Source organism: Eubalaena glacialis, chromosome 8 (genome assembly GCF_028564815.1).
Source record: "Eubalaena glacialis isolate mEubGla1 chromosome 8, mEubGla1.1.hap2.+ XY, whole genome shotgun sequence".
In the NCBI taxonomy this organism is placed as follows: Eukaryota; Metazoa; Chordata; class Mammalia; order Artiodactyla; family Balaenidae; genus Eubalaena; species Eubalaena glacialis.
This window is the reverse complement of record NC_083723.1, coordinates 75,632,188-75,654,131: the sequence shown is the minus strand read 5'-3', so window position 1 is coordinate 75,654,131 and position 21,944 is coordinate 75,632,188. Positions and strand designations below refer to the sequence as shown.

General features: G+C 41.7%; 1 protein-coding gene across 1 annotated transcript; it reads right to left on the bottom strand.

Moving 5' to 3' along the window:
* Window positions 1-3,649: 3,649 nt before the first annotated feature.
* Window positions 3,650-21,448, bottom strand: SRI (sorcin). The gene is made up of 8 exons (XM_061197835.1): window positions 21,339-21,448; window positions 20,378-20,461; window positions 18,217-18,286; window positions 10,995-11,038; window positions 10,055-10,202; window positions 9,708-9,821; window positions 7,788-7,846; window positions 3,650-6,817 (listed from the first exon to the last, which is right to left on the bottom strand). Exons 1-8 carry the CDS (start codon window positions 21,387-21,389, stop codon window positions 6,791-6,793), a joined length of 597 nt encoding a protein of 198 aa, XP_061053818.1. The 5' UTR covers window positions 21,390-21,448; the 3' UTR covers window positions 3,650-6,790.
* Between the last annotated feature and the right edge of the window lie 496 nt (window positions 21,449-21,944).

Below are 21,944 nucleotides of genomic sequence, written 5' to 3'. Positions count from 1 at the left end.
TATAGTTACCTATGGGCTAGAGGAAATATGGTATTTCTGTTCACTTTCAGTGTTTCAAAATTGTTCATTTATTAATCTCATCCATTCTTCATTTCCTGCTGTCATGTAGTTCTATTTTAACATATATATTTAGTGCTTTAAATATTTCCTTGTGTTATTCGACATGATAATAAATCCTTATGTAAAGAGAAGACTATTTTATTTTACTTTATTTTACTTAAAAAGGAAAGGGAATATACTGGAACTTACCGAGTAGCTTGCCGAGTGTATGGGAAGGGGAGCTGAATAAAGGCAGTGAGGGAAGGAAGGGAAGCAGGCCTGCTGCCCCCGCAGCCTGATAGAACACCGCCCCCTGCTACCAGGACGCCCCCTATGGGCAGCATTTTTTTTTTTTTTTGGCCAAGCCGCATGTGGGATCTTAGTTCCCCCACGAGAGATCAAACCTGTTCCCCCTGCAGTGGAAGCACGGCGTCTTAACCACTGGACTGCCAGGGAAGTCCCTGGGCAGCATATTTTAAGTACAATCGTACAAGTTGGTAAGTTGACATGAATTTTACATGAAACGTTCTGACTCCCATTTGTAGCATAGTGTCTACTTTTTTATGCTCCTAATTATTTTTTTTTCTTTCCCATGTTTCCTCTAAAACTGACACTCAAATACTTCTTTTCTTAAATTGAGTCAAGATGAATTTCTCATTCTTTTAGCTTAAAATACATACGAAGCAAACATAGGGCTTAATTGGAGGTTCAAACTTTGAATTTTTCTCCTCTGAGATATTTTCTGAAGGGCTAAGACTTCTGATTTCGGAGGCAGCAACTTTCCTCCAGCCTGGCAGAGCTAAGAACTTTCCTAAACAGCTTCCCCTGTTTATTGGACCCTGAGGAGCCCAGCTTGCGCTTGTGAAAATCAGCTGAGAGGGAGCAGCCTATCTGGCTCTGCGTGTGTGCTGGGGTCTGGGCGGGGGGCTGGGGGGGGGGGGTCGGAGCAGCCACACCTGCTGGGAACCTTCGGCGCATGCTCATAGCATCTGCTCTGTGGGCGGGTGCTTTCAATTCCAAGAGGAATTGTCCACCCCACCTGCAGATGCTGAGAAAACAAAGATGGAGTGGGATCTTAGAAATCAGGAGTGTTTCTTCTTTGTCAGAGTCCCCCAAATGGAGCAAACTTACAGTTCAGTTTATAGGTAGAAACACAAAACATTCGGAAACAACAAAAACCTGCCTAGTATTTTTGTCCTTTATATCCATAGCCTGACAAACAGTAAGCATTCTCACTGTGGGTTTGAGAGATGCTTCCAGACCCTTCCTACTTCCAAAGTCGCTCTCTCTTCAGTAGCTGTCAGACCTTTTCTCCTGACTAGGAACTTTCACTGTCATGGAGGTAAGTCACTTCTTCGCCTGAATTGGCACTCGGGGAACCATGGGGGTGTGGAATTAGGGGAGAGGCACTTTTAGCCTTCCATCGGCATCTGGGCATGGATTATGCAACTTGGGAAGTCACTGAGAGATTGGTTGTCAGGGTGTGTTTCAGGCTGGAGGGGAGATAAGAAACAGCGAGGCTTGGGAGGTCATGGGGCATTTAGCCCTGGATAGGAGCAGAGTGGAGAGTCCCAGGGAGAACTCAGAAGCCAAGCCAGCGGAAGAGCACAGGTCGGCCGCTGGTGGTATGATAGGGAGAGGTGCTGCGTGCCTAGGGCAGACCTGTGTGCTTTGCAGTTTGTGTTGGCTGTGTAAAGCCTCATTGTCTAGTCATAATGGGCCAATGCCTGGTGTGGCTGTCCCTGCTGCATTGTTCATAGAACCTGTATCGTACCTGGAGGTGCTTCAAGGCTGGCAGGGGTTTGGCTTAAGGACATCATCATTTCATGCTTTTAGGTGTCCTTGAAATCAAAACCACGGAAAAAGTGTCGTTTTTTTTTCTTTTCTGTTTTTCGTTGTTTACGAAAAGGCATACAATGAGTCTAGCAATGTTGAGATAATATGCTTAACAAATTCATCAGTACTGTTTTTGAAGAGTTTATGAGTTTTTGAAGAAACGCGCATTTTCCTCTCGTTAAAAAATACATATGCATACAATAGTGTACTATACTATGATATGTTTACTTTAGGGCTTAGTCTCTCGGTTTATGAAGTTTCAGATGTGGATTTGTGTTTCGATGGTCAAGCTCTTAAAAATGCAAAGAGCCCCCAAATCTTTAAACACAGTGGTGCTAAGTTACACTAGATAACACAATACAGAAAGTGCTGATAGAAATTAATACATTTATTCAGTAATAATACAAGAGTTCTTGTTAAATTATACATGTGTATCACTGCCTGATGAGAAACCCCACTTTTCTAATCTGGTACAAAATCAAACTGTGATTCTACAGCCAGTCTTTTTAATGGGTAAAAATGACCCAACATCATTGTTTTGTATGGAAAACTTTTTTTTTTTTACACTAACTTCAAAGATGCTTAGCAAAGGTTTATTCAGAATAATAAGCACATGCTGTGCTCCTTTTTTAACTTGCTGGAAGAGACCTGCCTCTCCAATTTAGCATCACAAAAAGACAACTTCTTTTAAAAACTGAGCGTTTTTACCTGAACATAGCAGTTCATATGTTAGCCAGTGTAGGTCTGCACTGATGTTTTCCACATCTATCATCTTCAAGGGGTGATGTCCCATCTACAGCTAGTGGAAGACACTGCTTGGGGAAGTGTTAATGGCAGCACCGTTTCACTTTTGGTAACCAGGTAATCAGGTGTACATAGTTTGGCTTCATTTTAACATTATATTCTCTCGGCTACTCTGCACTTCGGGTTCTTAAGCTACTTTAAACATTATTACCGGGTTTTGGCAAACAGCAACTGAAATATATGGCAACTGCTTTCCAGATCAAGTGCGATTTGTTTCATGGCTGTTCAAGTTATAAAGTTGTTATACTGTAGGTAAACAAAATCTTGCTGTTTTTAAAGGTCACTGTAACTTAAGGTTCAAATTTCTGGCACAATTTTATTAGTATTCACTTCTGAAGCTAATAAGGTACCACGCTTTTCTATGTTACTCTCATTGTAACATCAATAAAGTGACTTTCAATAAAAGATTTGTTATTTTGATGCATGACTCCCTTTAATCCTACTTTTCTCCCAGTCACTCTTTCTCTTTCAGAAGCTCTGTGGGCATGCTGCTGGGGGTTCTTTCTTTTCTGTTCCACGCGGTTCTAGAATGGACCATCGGCATGGGGAGAAATACCATGATCCTTTAGTGAAGCCTGAACGCTTACTTTGTTGGACAATTGCCCCAGCTGGGTGACATGTGGAGTCTTCTCTATTAATCCACCTGCCTTATTTCATGAACACTTTCTCCCTCACCCTAATAAGGATCAATTTACTATATGCTGTCCTAGAGCCCAGGCAGTGGTGCTTATTTAATGAGTTCACTTGTGTCAGACTGTAAAGCACTGCACCTTGGATGGGCTCAGTTTAGGTCCATGAATTCACTGCCTAAAGAATTTTTGCACCCGGCCTTTTCATCATCTCCCCAGCAGCCCTTTCATCTACCAGTCTTTACCCCGGCACTTGGAACTTCCTTGCCTTCAGCTCCTAGTCTGCTGAGGAAAAAACCAGTTCTAAGTAAAGTACTGTTTTAATGTGAGAAAAACAGAAGTCATTGACCAAGGGTTTGTACATTTATTATGAGATTAGAAAAATGGTGATTACATATAGCTCCATTTCTTCAGTTTATAGTATTTTAGGCATATAATAATCCACTAAGAGAAACACTGAAACAGTAATACACTCAGCAAAGCAAAAGCAAAGTCTAGCTCAGAGATAGCAGAAGTTCTCGCTCACGTGCCGTTTTGTAGACTGACGGTACCGCCTGGAACATCACGCTGAAGTGGAGTCTAGACTTTTTGGCTCAATAGGAATGAGAGCTCTGATTAATGAAATATGACTGCTGTGGTGCAAATCTATGCCAACTGTCCCCGGGGAAGCACAGGCCTCTGCGGCCACGTTCCTATGGAAGTGCTCAGAAAGGGCTGTAAGTACTTTATAATCACAAATCTCTTGACACACCATGATAAAGCACTCATCCCCAAAATTAAATTAAATCTTGGGGTGATTTGAGGAACTTAATTCTCCAAATGACTGAAGTATTCAAGTTTGAGCTCACAGCTTTATTATGCTCCAACTAGATGCTCTAAGAAAAGTAGACCAAAAAACAGTTTTGAAGAAGGCGGTGAGGCTGCACTGGATGTATATAATGAGTGAAACAGAACCCACCATAAAACAGAAATCAGGCAACACGAGATTCACTTGTAATGAGGATTTTGGCTGTATTAAAGAAAGAGGATGGATATGTCATATTTGTCAAGGGGAAGGAAACTCTCTAACTGCAGGACATACTGAAGACCAGGCTGTACGCTTTCAGAAAGAAACAGTGAAAGTAGAAGTGGAGGAGATAAGGATATCAATAATTAAAGCTGAATTATTTCCAGAGACAGTTTTGTAACACTTTAGCACTTACCCAAAAGCAAATTCAGAACCATGACTGATGCAACACACCTTGGGACCTTCCAAAGCAGTCAGATGGTGCAAGAACGGTGCATAACCTTTGGTCAGCCAGGGCCTTCTTCCTTACCACCTTAGTCACCCAGGAAATGACCATTTCCTTAAACTATGATTTCCTCAGAGGATCCTGATGAATTTGAAGCCTCCAGGTGCTGGGACTCTGAAGGTGAGTTCCTTGCCTTCTGGTCCTCTGAGCCCCCATTAGTTCTCTTCTGGACAGCTCAGGCTCAAGCCAGGCTTTGTGACCTCACAGACAGTATATCTGGAATGAAACCTAGGCTCACCATGAAATTAATAGAAAGCAGGTTGACTCACATTCTGAGATGTAGCCTGAGTGTGACTACATGACAGAAATACATAAGTTAGGGTTTAATAAATATTTGTTAAATGTATATATCTGTGTGTGTGTGTATGGAGAGAGAGAGAGCGTGCACGCAATATTTGAAAAAAGTTAGTGGAATGAGGCTAAAGATGCTTAGAAAATGTTTTATTTTTCATTCGTTGACAACTAATTGATCATCTGAATGGTTACTCTCACATTGTGCCCTAAAATAAGAGATATTTTGCTGGCAGGGAGACTGATTTCATTGTTTTATCTGTTAAGCTCTTTTGCTAAAAAGAGCAAACCAGGCCAGCTTTAAATTTAAGAAACAGAAACATTACTGGTGCTTATCATGCCAACACTTTTTCATATTCGGACTACCCCAGGAGGCATGTATTACCTCCTTTCCAAGATGGGGAAATTGAGGCTCTGAGTTTATCTAAAATGATCAAACCACATATTTAGTAAGAGGCACAGCCAGCATTAGAATCCAGACCTTACTAGTACATGGTTTAAAAATTAAAAAAAAAAAAATGTCTTCCATTATAAACGTAATACTTGCTTGTCAGAGAATATTTGGAAGAGTAGCAGGAAGAAGGAAAATGAGCTCATAATTCTGACTTCCAGTGGAAACCACATCAACATTTTTGTATACTCTTTCCAGTCCTTTTACTGTGTACATATATATTTTTAACATCTTTATTGGAGTATAATTGCTTTACAATGGTGTGTTAGTTTCTGCTTTATAACAAAGTGAATCAGCTATACATATATATCCCCATATCTCCTCCTCTTGCGTCTCCCTCCCACCCTCCCTATCCCACCCCTCTAGGTGGTCACAAAGCACTGAGCTGATCTCCCTGTGCTATGTGGCTGCTTCCCACTAGCTATCTATTTTACATTTGGAGGTATATATAATAAGTCCATGCCACTCTCTCACTTCGTCCCAGCTTACCCTTCCCCCTCCCCGTGTCCTCAAGTCCATTCTCTACGTCTGTACTGTGTACATTTTTTAATGTAAGTGTGAACACATGGTATATCAAAATGGATGTATCACCGTTTTAAAAATTAGCATCTTCTGATTTTAAAAGGAAAGCACACACATTATAGAAAACTTGGAAAATACTGAAATGCATAAAGGGAATTAGTCACCTAGAATCCCATTAGCCAAAAATAACCAGTTAATATTTTCATATATTCCTTTAGTCTTTTCCTATCAATTTTCTGTTTTACATCGTTAAGCTCATAATGTTCAAGATTTTTAAGTATAGTTAGCAAAGGTCTACATGGATGATGACAAGAAGGAACTTGATGACAGGCAGTATTTGCCACTCAAATTATTCAACCAGTTTCCATTTATACAGCCATCAAAATATCTGTAAGCCTTTAAGCTTGTGTTAAGTTTCCACTCAGGAGATTCCTGACATATTACCAGGTTTGTTTTTTTGTTGTTTTTTTTGCATCCAAGTGGGTCTAAACCATTTACATGACGAGACTATGCCACACATAAAGCTTTCAATACCACGTAAAAGCCCTTCTAAAAGAGGGACGACAACGGCTGTAGTCTGATGAAAAGGTTTTAGTAGCTTACAATGAAAAATACATAATGTGCCTTAAACAATTTGCACACTTAAATTTACATAAAAGAGGCTTAGCAAGAAAATAAGGCATGATTAACAATGGCTCAAGGAAGTTCTTAATGGTGTTTAACTGACCAGATCTGATATTAATAACATTCCAAAGAATATATTATCAAAACTAAAAACTTCAGTTGTACATAAAGTAATAAACCTTTACAACAGCTGTTAAGGAAAAGTGGCTGTGTAAGTTTGCACACAATTACCAAAGGCAAAGAGCAAAGGAGAACTCCAGTCGGAATGAATGTGGATTATCTTCATAGGTCTTCCTCCTGATTTAAACACTCATGACGCACTGAATGAACTGAAAGAGAAAAATCAGCGTTACACTGCAGACCTCAGAACACAGAATACAGCCTAGCTTACTTTCAGGCAGCTTACCTTTTGGTATTCTCATTTGAATTGTGGATTAAAAAAAATCCTTTTCAAAATAGGAGTAAATGATGAGTGGAAAGGTTCATTTTTTGAAGGAAGCAGTCTAATATATAAAACCCAATGGGTTTCTCACATCAAAGCTTCTTACAAGAAGCTGATCTTACCCCAATGGACAAAGAATTATTTAAATTCCAAATAATATCTTACTCTAGACATGGTCATGATCAAAGGCACCTACTCACAAGTAACAGTACAGTTTATACCATTCTATCCCATGGGGAACTTCAGAACTGCAGTCTTACCCCACTAGTCTACCAGACTGCCTTTAAAATGGTTTATTCCCTTAAAATCTGCTTTATTAAAATAAATTCTAGCAGGCCAGTATATGGATGCACAGAAACAGAATATCTGACCCTTCCCTTGCAAATCAGAAACCTGAGTGTAGAAGCATCAGTATTCGCTGTGAAATGTTTGCTTCACCACCAAATACACAGCAATAGACTCTGCCTTTGCTCTCAGTTTTCTTTTGCATTCTTCCAACACCAGTGAGGCCCTGGGCACTGCTAATTCCTGCAGCATTCCTGCAAGGCCGGGCTGATTACCCCTCTTTCAGGGAAAATGGAACTTGGGTCAGGACTTTCAGATACTCCTTAAGTGGCCCTTCTGAGGCCAAAGCCTATGCACTTTCTGCTCTACAGGCCACCTCTCCGTTCTTGGAAACAGAGCGGGACTGTCGCCGGAGAAGTTAATGCACACTGAAGAGAACACACCTTTAAGCAGAAGAAATAAACATGTTTACACACAAGCCTTTTTAAAGTGTACTCATAACTGCAGCAGCTGCTAAACCGAAAATATGTGCATTTTTGTATTTTGTCAGTTCCAAATTTACTGAGACTTACATCATCATATGGGAAATTCACAACACCTTGCTGAGCAGTATCCCGTCTTCGAAAGCTGTCTGTAAAACACCACAGTAAAATTTATGAGTTTGTTTAAGCATCTTATCTGAAATTATAATAGTTAATTATGTTGGCACTGGGTTCAAAATGCAGTAACATTTAAATTGTACAACCAGCCAGCATAAACAAAAGACCAAAGCAAAGAAACCAACTGTACCAATATGAATAGATTTAATATGCAACCAAATAACACAACGTGCAGAAGTTGGCCAACTGTCTTTCTCAACATGGAGCTGGAAGAAAACGCCTCATCCCAAAGTCAGTAAAAGCTGCACTGACTTCCGAGACCATTCCTTAATTGTGATGGAAGCACAGAGTTTCCGACTTCTTAATAACATAGATATTGCTTAATTAGGAAATAGATGGATGGAGTCCTTAATGTGACAAACAGCTGTGATCAGATATTCCACCCATTTGAGCTCTGTCCTATTAAATGAAAAGGGTTTACTTTAATAAGAAAATCCACCCTCTGTGGAGAAAAGGGAACACTCTTGCACTGTTGGTGGGAATGTAAATTGATACAGCCACTATGGAGAACAGTATGGAGGTTCCTTAAAAAACTAAAAATAGAACTACCATACGACCCAGCAATCCCACTACTGGGCATATACCCTGAGAAAACCATAATTCAAAAAGAGTCATGTACCAAAATGTTCATTGCAGCTCTGTTTACAATAGCCAGGACATGGAAGCAACCTAAGTGTCCATCACAGATGAATGGATAAAGAAGATGTGGCACATATATACAATGGAATATTACTCAGCCATAAAAAGAAATGAAATGGAGGTATTTGTAATGAGGTGGATGGAGTTAGAGTCTGTCATACAGAGTGAAGTAAGTCAGAAAGAGAAAAAGAAATACAGTATGCTAACACATATATATGGAATCTAAGGAAAAAAAAAAAAAAAAGGTCATGATGAACCTAGTGGCAAGATGGGAATAAAGACACAGACCTACTAGAGAATGGACTTGAGGATATGGGGAGGGGGAGGGGTGAGATGTGACAGGGTGAGAGAGTGTCATGGACATATATACACTACCAAATGTAAAATAGCTAGTGGGAAGCAGCCGCATAGCACAGGGAGATCAGCTCTGTGCTTTGTGACCACCTAGAGGGGTGGGATAGGGAGGGTGGGAGGGAGGGAGATGCAAGAGGGAAGAGATATGGGAACATATGTATATGTATAACTGATTCACTTTGTTATAAAGCAGAAGCGAACACACCATTGTAAAGCAATTATACTTCAATAAAGATGTTTAAAAAAAAAGAAAAAAGAAAATCCACCCTCAAATTTGTGTCAGGATGCAAAAAAATCATAAAACCAGATATTAAAAAGGGTAAGAAGCTAAAGAGAGGAACGAAACAAGAAAAAAAATACAAAAGAAAGAAAAAGAATAGAGGGGAGAGAAAAGTAGAGATTATTCATACAGCTACATTTAAGAAGGACATCTGAAACAGAGACCACCATTTTAAATCTTTCCAACAGGAGGAAATAGGGAAGAGCTACCAATGGGTAATTTCACTTTTTTCAAGTATTTCACATTCTAGGGAGAAATCACAGAATATTGCTCATACTCTGATCAAAAACGTATCAGTTAGCTTGTTATGTTTTGGAACATTTTAGTAAAGTTTAGTTAGGATTTTTTTTGGCCATGCCGCTGGCTTGGGGGATCTTAGTTCCCCGACCAAGGATCGAACCTGGGCCCTCAACAGTGAGAGCATGGAGTCCTCACCACTGGACCACCAGGGAATTTAGTTAGGATTATTTTAACGGCAGGTTACTTAGTAATGTGAAAAAAATTTCTGAGACAACAGTTATTCTGCCAGACATGCTTAATAGTGATCTCAAAGGACACACCTGTTAGAGCTCGCAGCTTGACGCAGCAGGCGATGTAATCATCGAAGGTGATCTTTCCATTGGTGCTATATCGTTTTGCAATTGAATTCACAGCCTGGGGACTCAACCTAAATCCTGAAAGGAAGAAAAATCGTCCAGCAAAAAAAAAAAAAATCAAGGATTACAAGAAGACCATTAAAAATAATCAAGCCCCCCCAAATTTTTAGGACTGAGAGGGCTCATTTAAATTATGAATATGCACTACTTCTACAAATAGAAACCACCTTCATGTAGCACTTAGTTTTAGAGATTAAAAAAAAAAAATTACTTCTACCAATGAACAGAGAGGTGGAGTCAGTCATACCCACCCATTGTTGTCAGGGCCTTCTGCAATTCCTGGGGATCCACTGTTCCACTCCTGTCGCTGTCAAAACTGATAAAGTGTTGTCTCCAGCCGTTTAGTACAGCCCAGAGTTCTTTAAACTCGTTGAAACCCATTGTGCCTGACATATCTCTCTGAACTGTAATCAAGGATTAGCGCATCTTTATTTTGCAACATTTTCTAATGATTAAATCAAAGGTCAAGAATAAGGGAATTTAATATTCTTTCTGCTGAAAAGGTTAAAAATGTTATACATTCTTTTGGACATGATAGGACAAGAGACTAATGATATAATAAAAAGGGCCTATGGAGAAAAAGCTCTGAGGTACCTATTTCCCCTGGGGAAAAAAGATAATTGATATGATGTGATTACAAGGAAATAACGAGGCCATTGTGAGCCACCTGTAACAACCAAACTGGGCTGCACTTTCTGGGTGGCCCAGGCTATGCTGCTTGTCCTTCTGTCCGGGGTCCTCTTTAGCCCTAACACTCCCTTGGTAAGCCCTCCCAGACCCACTGTTTTCACTTTTGGAAAATGAGGTGGGATGAAAGAACCATACCATCAGCACTAGCTAAACTAGTCTTACAACTGTGATGTGAAAAATCCCATTGCTTGAAGGCCAGGTTTGAATCATGCAGGGCAATCAACGTCACGGTGAAAAAGCCTCCCTGACTGCTCCGGTTTCTATACTTGTTTGTCTTTGATGCTTCCTCAAATTCTTAAATAACGAATGTTTTACTTACTAAACTTGCTTCCTTTTTCACACCAAATACCATCTTGAAAGCTAATGATTTCGGAAAACTTTTTTGTGGTCATTTGTCACTTTGTGTTTACCGGGTATTAATCCTTAGATGAATTCCTTCAGGAAGGATTTTTTTTTTATCCAGAAAAAAATACTCTAGGCCACAATCAAGGTAAAGGATACATCCAGCATTGAAACCATTAGCCGGCAAGTCTCCAGGTTAAAAGCTGTTAAATCAAGAAAAGTACATACATATTAATACAATTTCAAAAATTCACATTACATTGGATATGTTCAAATTAATTAGGAATGTGATTATTTATACACTTTTATTTTTATATGCTGCTCAATCTACGTGGAACTAAATTCATGGAGCTTTGAAGTAGATTTTTTTTTTCCGGCTAGATAGGATTCCATCCAGAACCCAAATTTGATTTTAACAACTTTAATAGAAATCTTTTTAAAAAGTTTTGCATAGTACTGTTAATATTTTTAGGTGTGATTTATGGTTTTGAAATTGGGGGGAAAAAAGTGTCCTTATCTTTAAGAAAAGTATACACTGAAGTTATTTGTAGGTGGAATAAATGTTAAGAGATCTGGAATTTGCTTTAAAAGAACATGGGCAGGATTATAGATAAAACAAGAATGGCAACACATTGATAACTGTTGAAGCTGAGTGATGGGTATACAGGAGTTCACTGTATAATTACCTCTATTTTTGGATAAGCTTAAACTTTTCTCTAACATAGTTTTTAAAAAGTATTATATTCTTTCTTGCTTTTGAAACTGTAATATAGTGAGTTCAATTCACCATAATGAACCACAATGTATTATTATCCACCATGGTGAATGGGAGGGTTGGGTTGCTTTGTTCCTAATCACAATTGACTCTAGCTGGTTTTGCTAGCTCTGAGTCTGATCATTTGTTTTTCTTTCTTTTCCCTTTAATGTCAGACACTGAATGGTCACCTCCTACCCCAAACAGCCTATGGCCTCTTTTCATAGACAATAAGATAAATACGCTTGCTAGAACTGTGTGTTAAACAAGAGCATTCTGGACTAAGACCCGATGACCCACTTAGTGATGGCCACTGTTCAGAAACCGTTTTAGTTTACTTACAGTTCAAGGGTGTTCTGAGGGCATTTCCATACCTCACTTAGACAACCAAGCTAGGATACACTTATTGGTTAATGGCCTACTGGTACTCTAAGCATTAATAAATTAAAAATAAAGAATTCCTTGCACCTTACCAATGACTTTGAGGAAGTATTCTGAGGTACAAAGAAGCTGTAAAACTAGAAGGAAGAAGTGACAAGGGTCACGTGGGCAAAGCTAGCATAAATTTGACAAGTTTGTTAAGATGCACACAGAATTAACATTTCTTACAGCTGTTATTAGCTTCATTTTTATCTCTAACAAAAGTGAATTTAAAACACAACTAAGCTAACTCTTATTACTGTAATGTCTCCAAACATTACAAACTATAGGTTTTCTACTTTTAATAGATTCCTCTGTTTGGCATATCCTGGAACCCTGAAATAAAAGGTTGGGGACTGTTTCTATTTTGGTCCTTCAACCTCCATCTGATCCACAGAGACAATTCTCTGAGAGGAGGCAACACTTTTCTACACTTTTGAGAAAGAGTTGGTTGGTTCTTCACTCTGATGTTTAAGTTGTGTGGAGGTATGAAGTCTCTCTAGTGGAGACCAGAGGTTCTCAACCCTTGGGTGCTTATCAGAATCACCCAGAGGCTTTAAAAGATCCTGACACCTGGGCTGCACCACAGAACAATTATTATTATTTTTTCAGCTTTATTGAGATATTATTGACATATAACATTGTGTAAGTTTAAGGTGTACATTGTAATGATTTTCTATACGTATATACTGCAAAATGATTACCATAATAAGGCTAATTAACACACATCCATCACCTCACATAGCTACCTTTTGTGTGTGTGGTGAGAAGTTTTAAGATGTACTCTCTCAACAACTTTTGTTAACTATAGTCACCACCACCACAGAACAATTAAATCAGAATCTGACTATGGGCCTCAGGCATTAGTTTTGTTTTTTTTTTTTTAAAGCTTCTCAGATGATTCTAGTGAGTAGTCAAGATTGAGACCACTCTTCTACTCAAAGTGTGATTCCTGGACTGTTATTAATATCACCTGGGAGCTTTTGTTTCTTCTTTGTTTTTTTCTTTTCGTTTTTCTTTTTGTGGTTTGATGGCGTATGGTCAGGCCACTCAAGATGCCTGTTCTCTCTCTCCCTGTACATCCGCTGCCCGACCAGGGCCTGCGTCACCTCTACCCTACGCACAGGACTGGCCTTCCTACGTACTTGCCCTGGGCCCCAGCTGGTGATTGTTCTTATCGAAGGGGCGGTGAGTGCCCCTCTGCTGGCTTCCCTGGTAACGAATGAGCCCACCTGACGTAACCCCGCCTTGTAACTGGCAGTCTCCCCTTCCCCTCTGGAGTGAAGCCTGCTGCCAGGTCCTGCCGGCCTTCTGCTGCACACGGTGGGGTGCCGCTCCAGGACCTTGCTTCAGACGTGTAAGCTCCCCCGGCCATTAAACCACTGATGTCTCTGTCGCTGACTCCGGGCTCTTTCTTCGGTCTCAAAACTGGGCAAGCGCAGGCCTTGTAACAGATGGTTTTCTTTTGTATTACACTTGTGTTCACTTCTTTTTGGTTTTTGTGAATCTACTGTATGTTTTTGATTTGTGGTTACCCTGTTTTTCAAGTATGTTAACCCACTACTATATCTAGTTTCTTTACACTGATAGTCATATAGGCTCAAATACATTCTGAAAAAAAAAAAAATTTTTTTCTTACTGTCCTCCTCCACATTTTATGATTTTGAGGTCCTCTTTTACATCTTCACGTTTATCCTTTTGCTGTTCATTGTAGTTATCATCGCTTTCAAAAATATTTTGGGGATTTTTTTTTTTTTTTTAATCTGGATACTGGCTTATTTAAATAATTTACTTTCCAATTGTGCTTTTCTCTTTCCTATAGATTCTTGCTTCTTTTCTATTCAGAGAAGACCTTTCAATATATCTTTTAGGATATGTTTAGTATTGCTGTATTCTTTTAGTTTTTGCTTGTCTGAGAAATCCTTTCTCTCTCCTACTCTAAATGATAATCTTGCTGGGTAGAGTATCCTAGTTTGCAGGTTTTTCCCCTTCAAGACTTTGAATATATCATGCCACTCCCTTCCGGCCTGCAAAGCTTCTGCAGAGAAATCAGCAGATAGCCTTATGGGTGTTCCCTTATAATTAACTCTGTTTTTCCTCACCTGGGAGCTTTTAGAACTGCAGCATCTCAGCCCTTAACATAAACCAACAAAATCAGAATCTGCGCTTTTAACAAGATCCCCAGGGGATATATATTCACATTAAAGCAGCTGGTTCAACCTGGACCAGCAGGCCCGGAAACCTGTTTGGAGATGCAGATTCTCAGGTCTCACCCCAGATCCTAAAGAGAAATGCTAGAGCAGGGCCCGGCAATCTGGTTTCAGCAAACCTTCCAGGGGATGCTGCAGCTGCTGCAGTGTAAGGACTGCTGCTCCAGAGGGCCTGACAACCACAGGACAGGGCCAACTGTGTGTGGATGTAAAGCGAGGCTTCTGGCGGCCAGGAAGCAGCCAGTCCCTGTCTCCCAGGTCTGTGAATGACACCGTTACCCACTCAGCCCCCTGAGCCAGAAACCTGGGCAAGTCCACAATCCCCTCTCCCTTGACATTTGATCACCTTCTGAACAGCCTTAGGACCCATCCAACTCCAGTCCCACTGTCCTGTCCCCCGTGTAGTCAGCACTTCTCTCATCTCTTTGACTCCAAGGGCCACCTAACTGGTATCCCTGACTCCCCACGTTCCCCACGCCCATACTCCCCAATTTGGTCTTTCTCGCACAGCCAGGGTAATAGGTGCTTTTCTACTTAAGAGCCAGTGGAGGTGTTCCACTGCCCTCAGGATGAAGTCCAAACACCTTAATTGGCATATAAGATCATACACATATTTTCTCAGTTCAGCTCCCTTCCCACTGTTCATTCAACCCCATAAGCTATCTCTGGTCAATTTCTCCCAGTCCCTTGACTGAACCATCCCCCCTCTCATCTCTGGGTACACACTGTTCTATTTGCCTGGCACACAGCTTCCCTACCTCACTCACTTCTTGGTCTGCATCATTTCTGCTCAACTTTCATTTCTCCTCAGTTGAGGTATCGATTCTGCAAGGAAAACTTTCCTGACCTCTGTCTGGGTTACTGGCCCCTCTGATGTGACCCCACAGCTTACAGTAAAAGGTAAACCCGTCACCTACCCCAGCGCTTTGCACCATGTTCCCCAGGCACTGTTGGAGCTTGCAGACCCCAGCACCTACCACGTGGTAGGTGTCCATTAGAAATGTGTTGGTTGGCCAAATGAATGAGTGAGACTGAATTCTCATCCCTATGCAGGAAGCTGTATACCCCTATCAAAAAGCCTAAGGAGGATATGGGTTTTAAACGGACTCTTCTGATTTTCACTGATACTTAAAAGTAATGTATAATCCCTTAGGTAAATATCAATCTTAAGTCAAAATTCAAATATGGGTATATGATTTTTCCATTTTAGGAAGTCTTCCATACTCATTAATTCATCAAATGCCTATTAAATATTCATTATGTGCAGGGCTCAGGGTACCAGGGACATTGGAGATACAAACGTGACACTGGAACCTGGCCCAGCTGACAGTCTGAAGTTAAAGCTAAGTCACGTGCACAAGGTAGAGGACGGTAAGCCATAATGGAGGCACCCAAAACTACCAGATGCTGAGGAGAGGCTCCTTCTTGGTAAGAAAGACTTCATAGAAGCAGCAGCATTTAAGCCAAGTTTTGAACAACAGAAAAGACTGGGGACATCTGGCGACAGCCATGTAGAGCTAGGGACCTGCATAAGCACAGAGAGAAGCAGTGAAGTCCGGACAGGCAAAGGAAGTGGGAGAAATTACCGTTAGATGAGGCTGCATCACTGAGGAGACGGAATTCCTGCAAGGCTGTCTAGCTTTTGTTTTATATGGGCACCATGGAGCTACTCAGAATTTTTAGAGGAGGAGAATGACAGGTTAGAGCTCTTTGCCAGGGAGAACAGAAATCTGGTCCTCTTTTGTGAGAGGACTGAGAAGGGAGGGAATGAGGCAGGCAGTGAACAAAACAGAAAAGTCACCATTCTGGGCAGTTCCAATGAGTTAGAACACTGACATCTAATAAGTTCGGGTGAGGAGAACCCTTGTTCAATTTTAATAGTATTTTTTTTTTCCCCAGAAAGAGCTTTTACTAATGCTAATCCTATTTTAAATAATTTCAAAAGAATCTTTGTTATAATTTTATCTTGACTCTTATCTCCTTTCTCCTGTTCATTCTGCTAAAATACCTCAAACAACTTTTCTTCTAGTGGAAATCCACAACGTAACAGACCTAGCAGGAAAATCCCACCTGCAGTTGTTTCTCTCAACCTTACCACAGAGGAACAACTACTACACTGGAGGAAAAAAGAGCAACTTCCCTCATCAGCGCCACCTCTAGGCATGACTGCTCCCTCTTAAACTGGTTAAGAAGGTGCCATAGGTTTCTCTGTCCCCCCTGCCACCCCTAGACCCCGTCCGCACTTTCTGGCTTGGAAGCTGGGTTGAAAAGACCAATGGCTGTATAACTTCTGCATTACAACACTCACTCTGACATCTCACAACCAAGATGGTTTTGTGGTTCATTACAGCCTCCATAACCAGATGACAGCAAGCAAATTAATTCAATCACATGATCCAGATGATTCAGGATATGTCTTTTCTATAACTCAGTGATCTAAGATCATTAGTAAATGCAGCTTTCTCAAATGAAATTTTTAAAAGGACTGCTCTCCAAGGATATACTGCCCACTTTGTTCGATTTGAAAACCGGCCACACCTCTTCTACTGAAAGGGTGTAGAGTAATAGTCTATGTTGTGACATGGCTCACTTCTGTAAACCCTGCTATTAGACCTTCTTTGTTCACCAGCTCCAATTGCTTGAGGTTAACAACTAATGATTTAAATGTATTGCCTACAATAGTTTAAAAAAAAAAAAATTCCCTAATCTAGAAAAGGGCTTCTTTTGTTTAGGACCAGGGTAGATGACAGAAATGCAAAACGTTCCTCTTTTGTATTAATTCCCACAACTAGGAAATGTTAACTGGATACTGAAGTCATAAAACAAAGGATGATAAAAATGGATATGCAAGTAGTTTAAAAAGAGAGCCACCTAGTAACTGTGCCATATCAAACAGTCAAAAATGGCCACTACGGGTCTTCAAGTGTGAATTCTAGTTTGAGTGTTGTTTTTTTTTTTTTTCTTAGGGATCTTAGTTCCCAACCAGGGATCAAATCCCGGGCCCACCGCAGTGAAAGCACCGAGTCCTAACCACTGGACCGCCAGGGAATTCCCTAGTTTGAGTGTTTTAATTCACAGCTTACTGGGAAGTTGAGGCTTCGATCTGATGTTCTGTCTCAATTAACAACTGGCAGAGAAGTTGGTAGGTCATGTACATTAGCCAAGACACTATTCTCTATCATGGTCAAGACATGATTTGAAGGGAAGCATGTGGCATGTGTGGGATGCAGCATCTTGGCAGGAGTTCCCTCTCTGCAGCTCATGCAGAGTCAAAAGGCAGGAAGCAGGTGTAAGTACAGGGGAAGTCTGTGAGGAACTGGGGGGTGGCAGGAAGGAGGACTACTCTAAAGAGTTTAGCAATTAGGAAGGGCACGTCTTAGCCTGATGTAGAAAGAGGAAAGACCTGGGGGATGTCAAGGTGAGCGTTCATGCTGCCAGGAGCTGAGACCAGGAGTGCAGAACTGGCTCCTTGAGGACTAGGGGTTGGCGACCAGGCACCAGGGAAAAGGGAGGGTAGGACCAACTACTCAGAACTAGGCATGCAGGACAGGCCACTCTGGGACCAGGGGCACAGGACCAGCCACTCAAAGCCCTAAGTGTCACCAGGCTCAGAGACAGAATAAGCTCTTGGCAAACAGCAGTGAATGTTAGCTCCTATCATTAACGACACCTGACCTGGTGGATTTCATTTCAGCACCTTACCTCATTTTCTGAGGAGGCCACATAGACTGTCATTGGTTTGAATGGTTCCAGATACATGGAACCCAAATCCAAGACACCCACTAAACCGGTGGGTAGTGTGGAATGGTTCAGTAAGAACTGTTTTCAAATTAACATTCTGAAATACAAAAGAACCAACCGAATTCAGCTTTTGAAATTCTTAACTTTGCTGGATCAGAAAAGCTCAGATTCCTTGAAGGCTATAATAATCACAAGTAACACCTGAAATATGAAACACAAGAGTATTTCTAGAGACACTTTGGGGCTCCTAACTTACGCTTGTATCCTCCAGCAATGCCCGACTGTGTCAGGCATCTCTGCAATTCATCAGCATCTATTTGTCCATCCTTTAAAAAAAAAAATAGGAAAAGGAATCACAATCGTGATTTGTACTTTCTAGTTCTTTGTTTACATTCAGTATTCAGTGTAGCAATAATGGTAAAGAAAATGAATATTATCATGCATGAGAGTTTTTTTAAAGGGATGCCTGCCAAAAGTAGGCATTCTTTTTCCTCACTCTACTTCCCATAACAATTTAATTCAGAAAGAAAGACAAATTGTTAAGGCCTCTTCCACAAATGTATTAGGGCCATAAACAAAAAATACATTTCTTAATACCTAGGTAAAGTGGGCACTCAATTTCAGGCTTTATTTTAAATAATCATTACACAAGAATTAACCAAGTCTGAAAGCTGCTTACACCTATACTTTAGAGGAAATGATGAAAAGGTATTGGTAATACTAAATTCCCGAATTAGACTTGGCATAAATGTTCTCAAGTATAAGGTTCCTCTTTTAATAAAACAGTGAGGTGAATTCAGTTTCTTCCACTGAGACATGATATTTTTAAATGTATGAATAAAATTGTCTTGAACTACTCTCAGTCTAAGCTAGGAATCTGCCAAAGCAAGCGTTTTAAAATAAAATTATTTATGTAGTTGATTCAAAGTCTTATTACTCTTTCTAGCTTGTTTTTTTGTCAGGGTGTGTGGAGAGCAGGGTACACAGATGACATCAGTAAATGAAAAGTCTGGTTCCCACAGAAAGCGTCCTCTGTGATCACCTTTGCTTATGATGTGATGAATTGTTTTTTTTTGGATCACGATTATACCTGGGAGACAGGTTCCCCGTGCTTATTCACTGGCTGACCTAGGTCAGAACTAGGTACATGTTATTTTTAGGGATTTTAAAATAAAATACCTCAATCCTCAAGTCCATGACTATTATATGTTCTAGACGAGGGGCATGATCAATAATGTGAAAACCGATGGACATGCTGCTGCAGGCCGGGGCTGCTGAAAGCTAAGCAGGGGGGGGGTCACTTACATGGCTGCAGGCACAGGCAATCTAAGAATAAGGAGTCTTGAGCTTTGCCGTGTCTTGTGGTTTCAAAGATAATGATCACTAACAGATGAAGCAGATACTTAAGGGGCAGCTCTTTCAGTTTTAGACTCAATTTTCCAGTGTTTCTCAAACCGTATTTCTTAGAGCGCTATTCTAAAAGGTGGTTGTAGGTTGTTATTCCATAATAGTCTAAGGCATTTTCACATTAAGATTGTGTTATTTCTAGCTTTTGATCAAAACAAAGCTAAGCTGAATTCATAAGCACAGACACCCCCTCTGGACATGTTTGGGTTATACATGTTGGGTTAAATATAAATGTATATTTACCATATACATTCAGTGACCTGGGAGCTAGGGAAGGGGCCTCCCTGAAGATGCACTACCGCTTGTCATATGACTTAGAATGTAAAGAAGTGAATGGTCTTGGGGTGCTGACCTTAATTTCTCTCTCTGGGTCAATAGACCACAACACCTAATAAGTACATGGAAGAGCTGACCTAGTAACAGCATCTGCATCAAAGAGGAACTAAACTGTTCAGAAGATTAACTTCCTGATAGTAAGAAAAATATAGTACCTTTCTTATTTTGAAGCTGGTGGGTTTTTACCATAAATACCTATTTCCTAAGGGGGTAACTGATTAACAATCAAACTCTACCCAAAGAAAGTGTCCCCTAGAATCTGGCTACAGAATTACTAGTACCACATGCTTTTAATTGTACAAAGAAGGGTTTAATGTTCAGCAGATCTGGTATTTCTTCTCTGGAAACCACTATGGACCCTGACAATTCAGTTGTAAAGACATCTTTCTACCTTACATATCTTCAAAGCACACTTATACTAGCCTGTTCTGTTGAATCTGACCCTAATTCAATCACAAGTTTAGTTCTGAATGTAACATAAACACGAGTAACCCTTTGATCTAATTTGTTCTGAATATTCAAAAATAAGTAACTGCCTATGAACTTTTTTTTTTCTTGTGCAGAAGCAAAGGAACTCTTTTCCAGAGGAAAGCCTGTTTTTCTGTGTCACTATAACAAAGGTTAATACAAATGTAGAATCTGACAGTCCTTTAATGTTAAAGGGAAAAGCTAACCTGTCCAGCTACAGCAGCAAAGTAACCATACAGCGGATCCTGAGTTTGTCCGGGAAACGCAGGCCCTCCGGGAGCCCCTCCATACTGTAAGACAGGAAACAAATGCATCATTCCGCTGACGAAGTTTTATTCTTTCACCACTGAGTGCCTCATGCAAAGCCAGGCAATTGCCAGGCTTTCGCTGTCAGTCGTTTGCCACCCGGAACTCTCTACCTGCAATCACTCCTCCCCTTTCTCCCATTCTCACCCCGTTATAATTTAAAAACCGGCAGCTAGGGTCAAAATGAGTAGTCTTGACAGTGACATCAGTGTAAGTGAAGCAACTTTACAAATCCCCATTAACCCGCAGGCTACTGAGATAAACGCAACCTGGGCATGCAACTTACATTTTTCTAGCGTTTATGGTATTTTTAAAGCGTTTTGAGACAGGTGTAGCCTCGGGAGGGGTGAGGTGTGTCAAGGCGAGGGAACTTTCTCTTTTGGAAACAGTTCCCACGACAACGCGCATCCCTGACGCAAGGCGAAGCGGCCTTCCTCCCGGAGGTCTTTGACTCTAACGGACTTTCCCTGACTTTCCTGTTTTTCCCACTTTCTTTCAGAGAGGGAGAAGTGGACCGCAGGACCATTCTAGATTAAAATGGCTGTTGCTCTCAGGGAAGGCGGAGAGGAAGGCAACACCCCATGTGCACGATTTCACGCCGCGGATCCGGGAGTCACAGGGTGGGCTTCTTGGGTAAAAACCACCCGCGCCCCGGCCCCGAGCAGCCAGCCGGGGGGAGAAGGGACAGAGGGAAAGAGGGCGCTGGAGACAGAGGCCGGTCGGCAGGGGCCCGGGGCGAGGCGGCTGGCAAGGCGGGGGCGCCCGGGAGCCGCCCCCGCGCAGTCGCCACGTGTGGCCTCTCGGCGCCCCCGGCGTCCAGGGGTCGCACCCCGGCCGCAAGCCCGGGCGGGCAGCACTCACCCCGCCTGCGTAGTAGCCACCGCCGGCGCCAGGGTGCCCGGGGTACGCCATGCTGCCCTCTGTGCCGCAGCCCTGCGCCTCCCGCCTCCCCGCCGCGGCCGCCTCGGGCCGCACCACCGGAGCCCACGGGGGACGCGCTTCAGGCCCGCGGGCCCTGCCAGGCTCCACTCCCGGCCCCTCGCCCCCTCCTGCGCTCCGCCCGGTCTTTGGTGTTTTATGTACTCAGGTCCTGACGAATCGGAGGTCCGGTAAGTGACTTCAGACCCGCGATATAATTCGCACCGGGGACTCTCCTCCCTTCGAAACGAATGGCACGTTCCGACACTAACCCAGTTCCCGGGGGTATTCTTTTTCTCTTCCTGCTTGGACATCTTCTGTTACGCTTTTTATTTTAAATAACTTAACTGGACAGGCCTACGGGCTCTAAGCAGAGTGCGGTATTGGGGGAAGGGGCTGAAGGCTTTAGGGCAGCTCTTAGATACTTTCGGGGAAAGGAGGCGTCGTCGGGGAAAGGAGACGTCGAAAAGTCAAAATTTGAAAGCGCCCTCGGGAAACAGGAATAAACTTGAGGAACAGAGAGCGGGGGAGCGTTGGCTGGCGTTGCAC

Bases quoted from the DNA above. Each gene is read 5' to 3' on its own strand.
- SRI (XM_061197835.1), bottom strand. From the start codon at position 21,389: ATGGCGTACCCCGGGCACCCTGGCGCCGGCGGTGGCTACTACGCAGGC. The intron at 20,462-21,338 runs GTGAGTGCTGCC...CCTGTCTTACAG, and splicing joins GTGGCTACTACGCAGGCGGG to TATGGAGGGGCTCCCGGAGG. The intron at 6,818-7,787 runs GTAAGTCTCAGT...TTTCTCTTTCAG, and splicing joins TGAATTTCCCATATGATGAT to TTCATTCAGTGCGTCATGAG.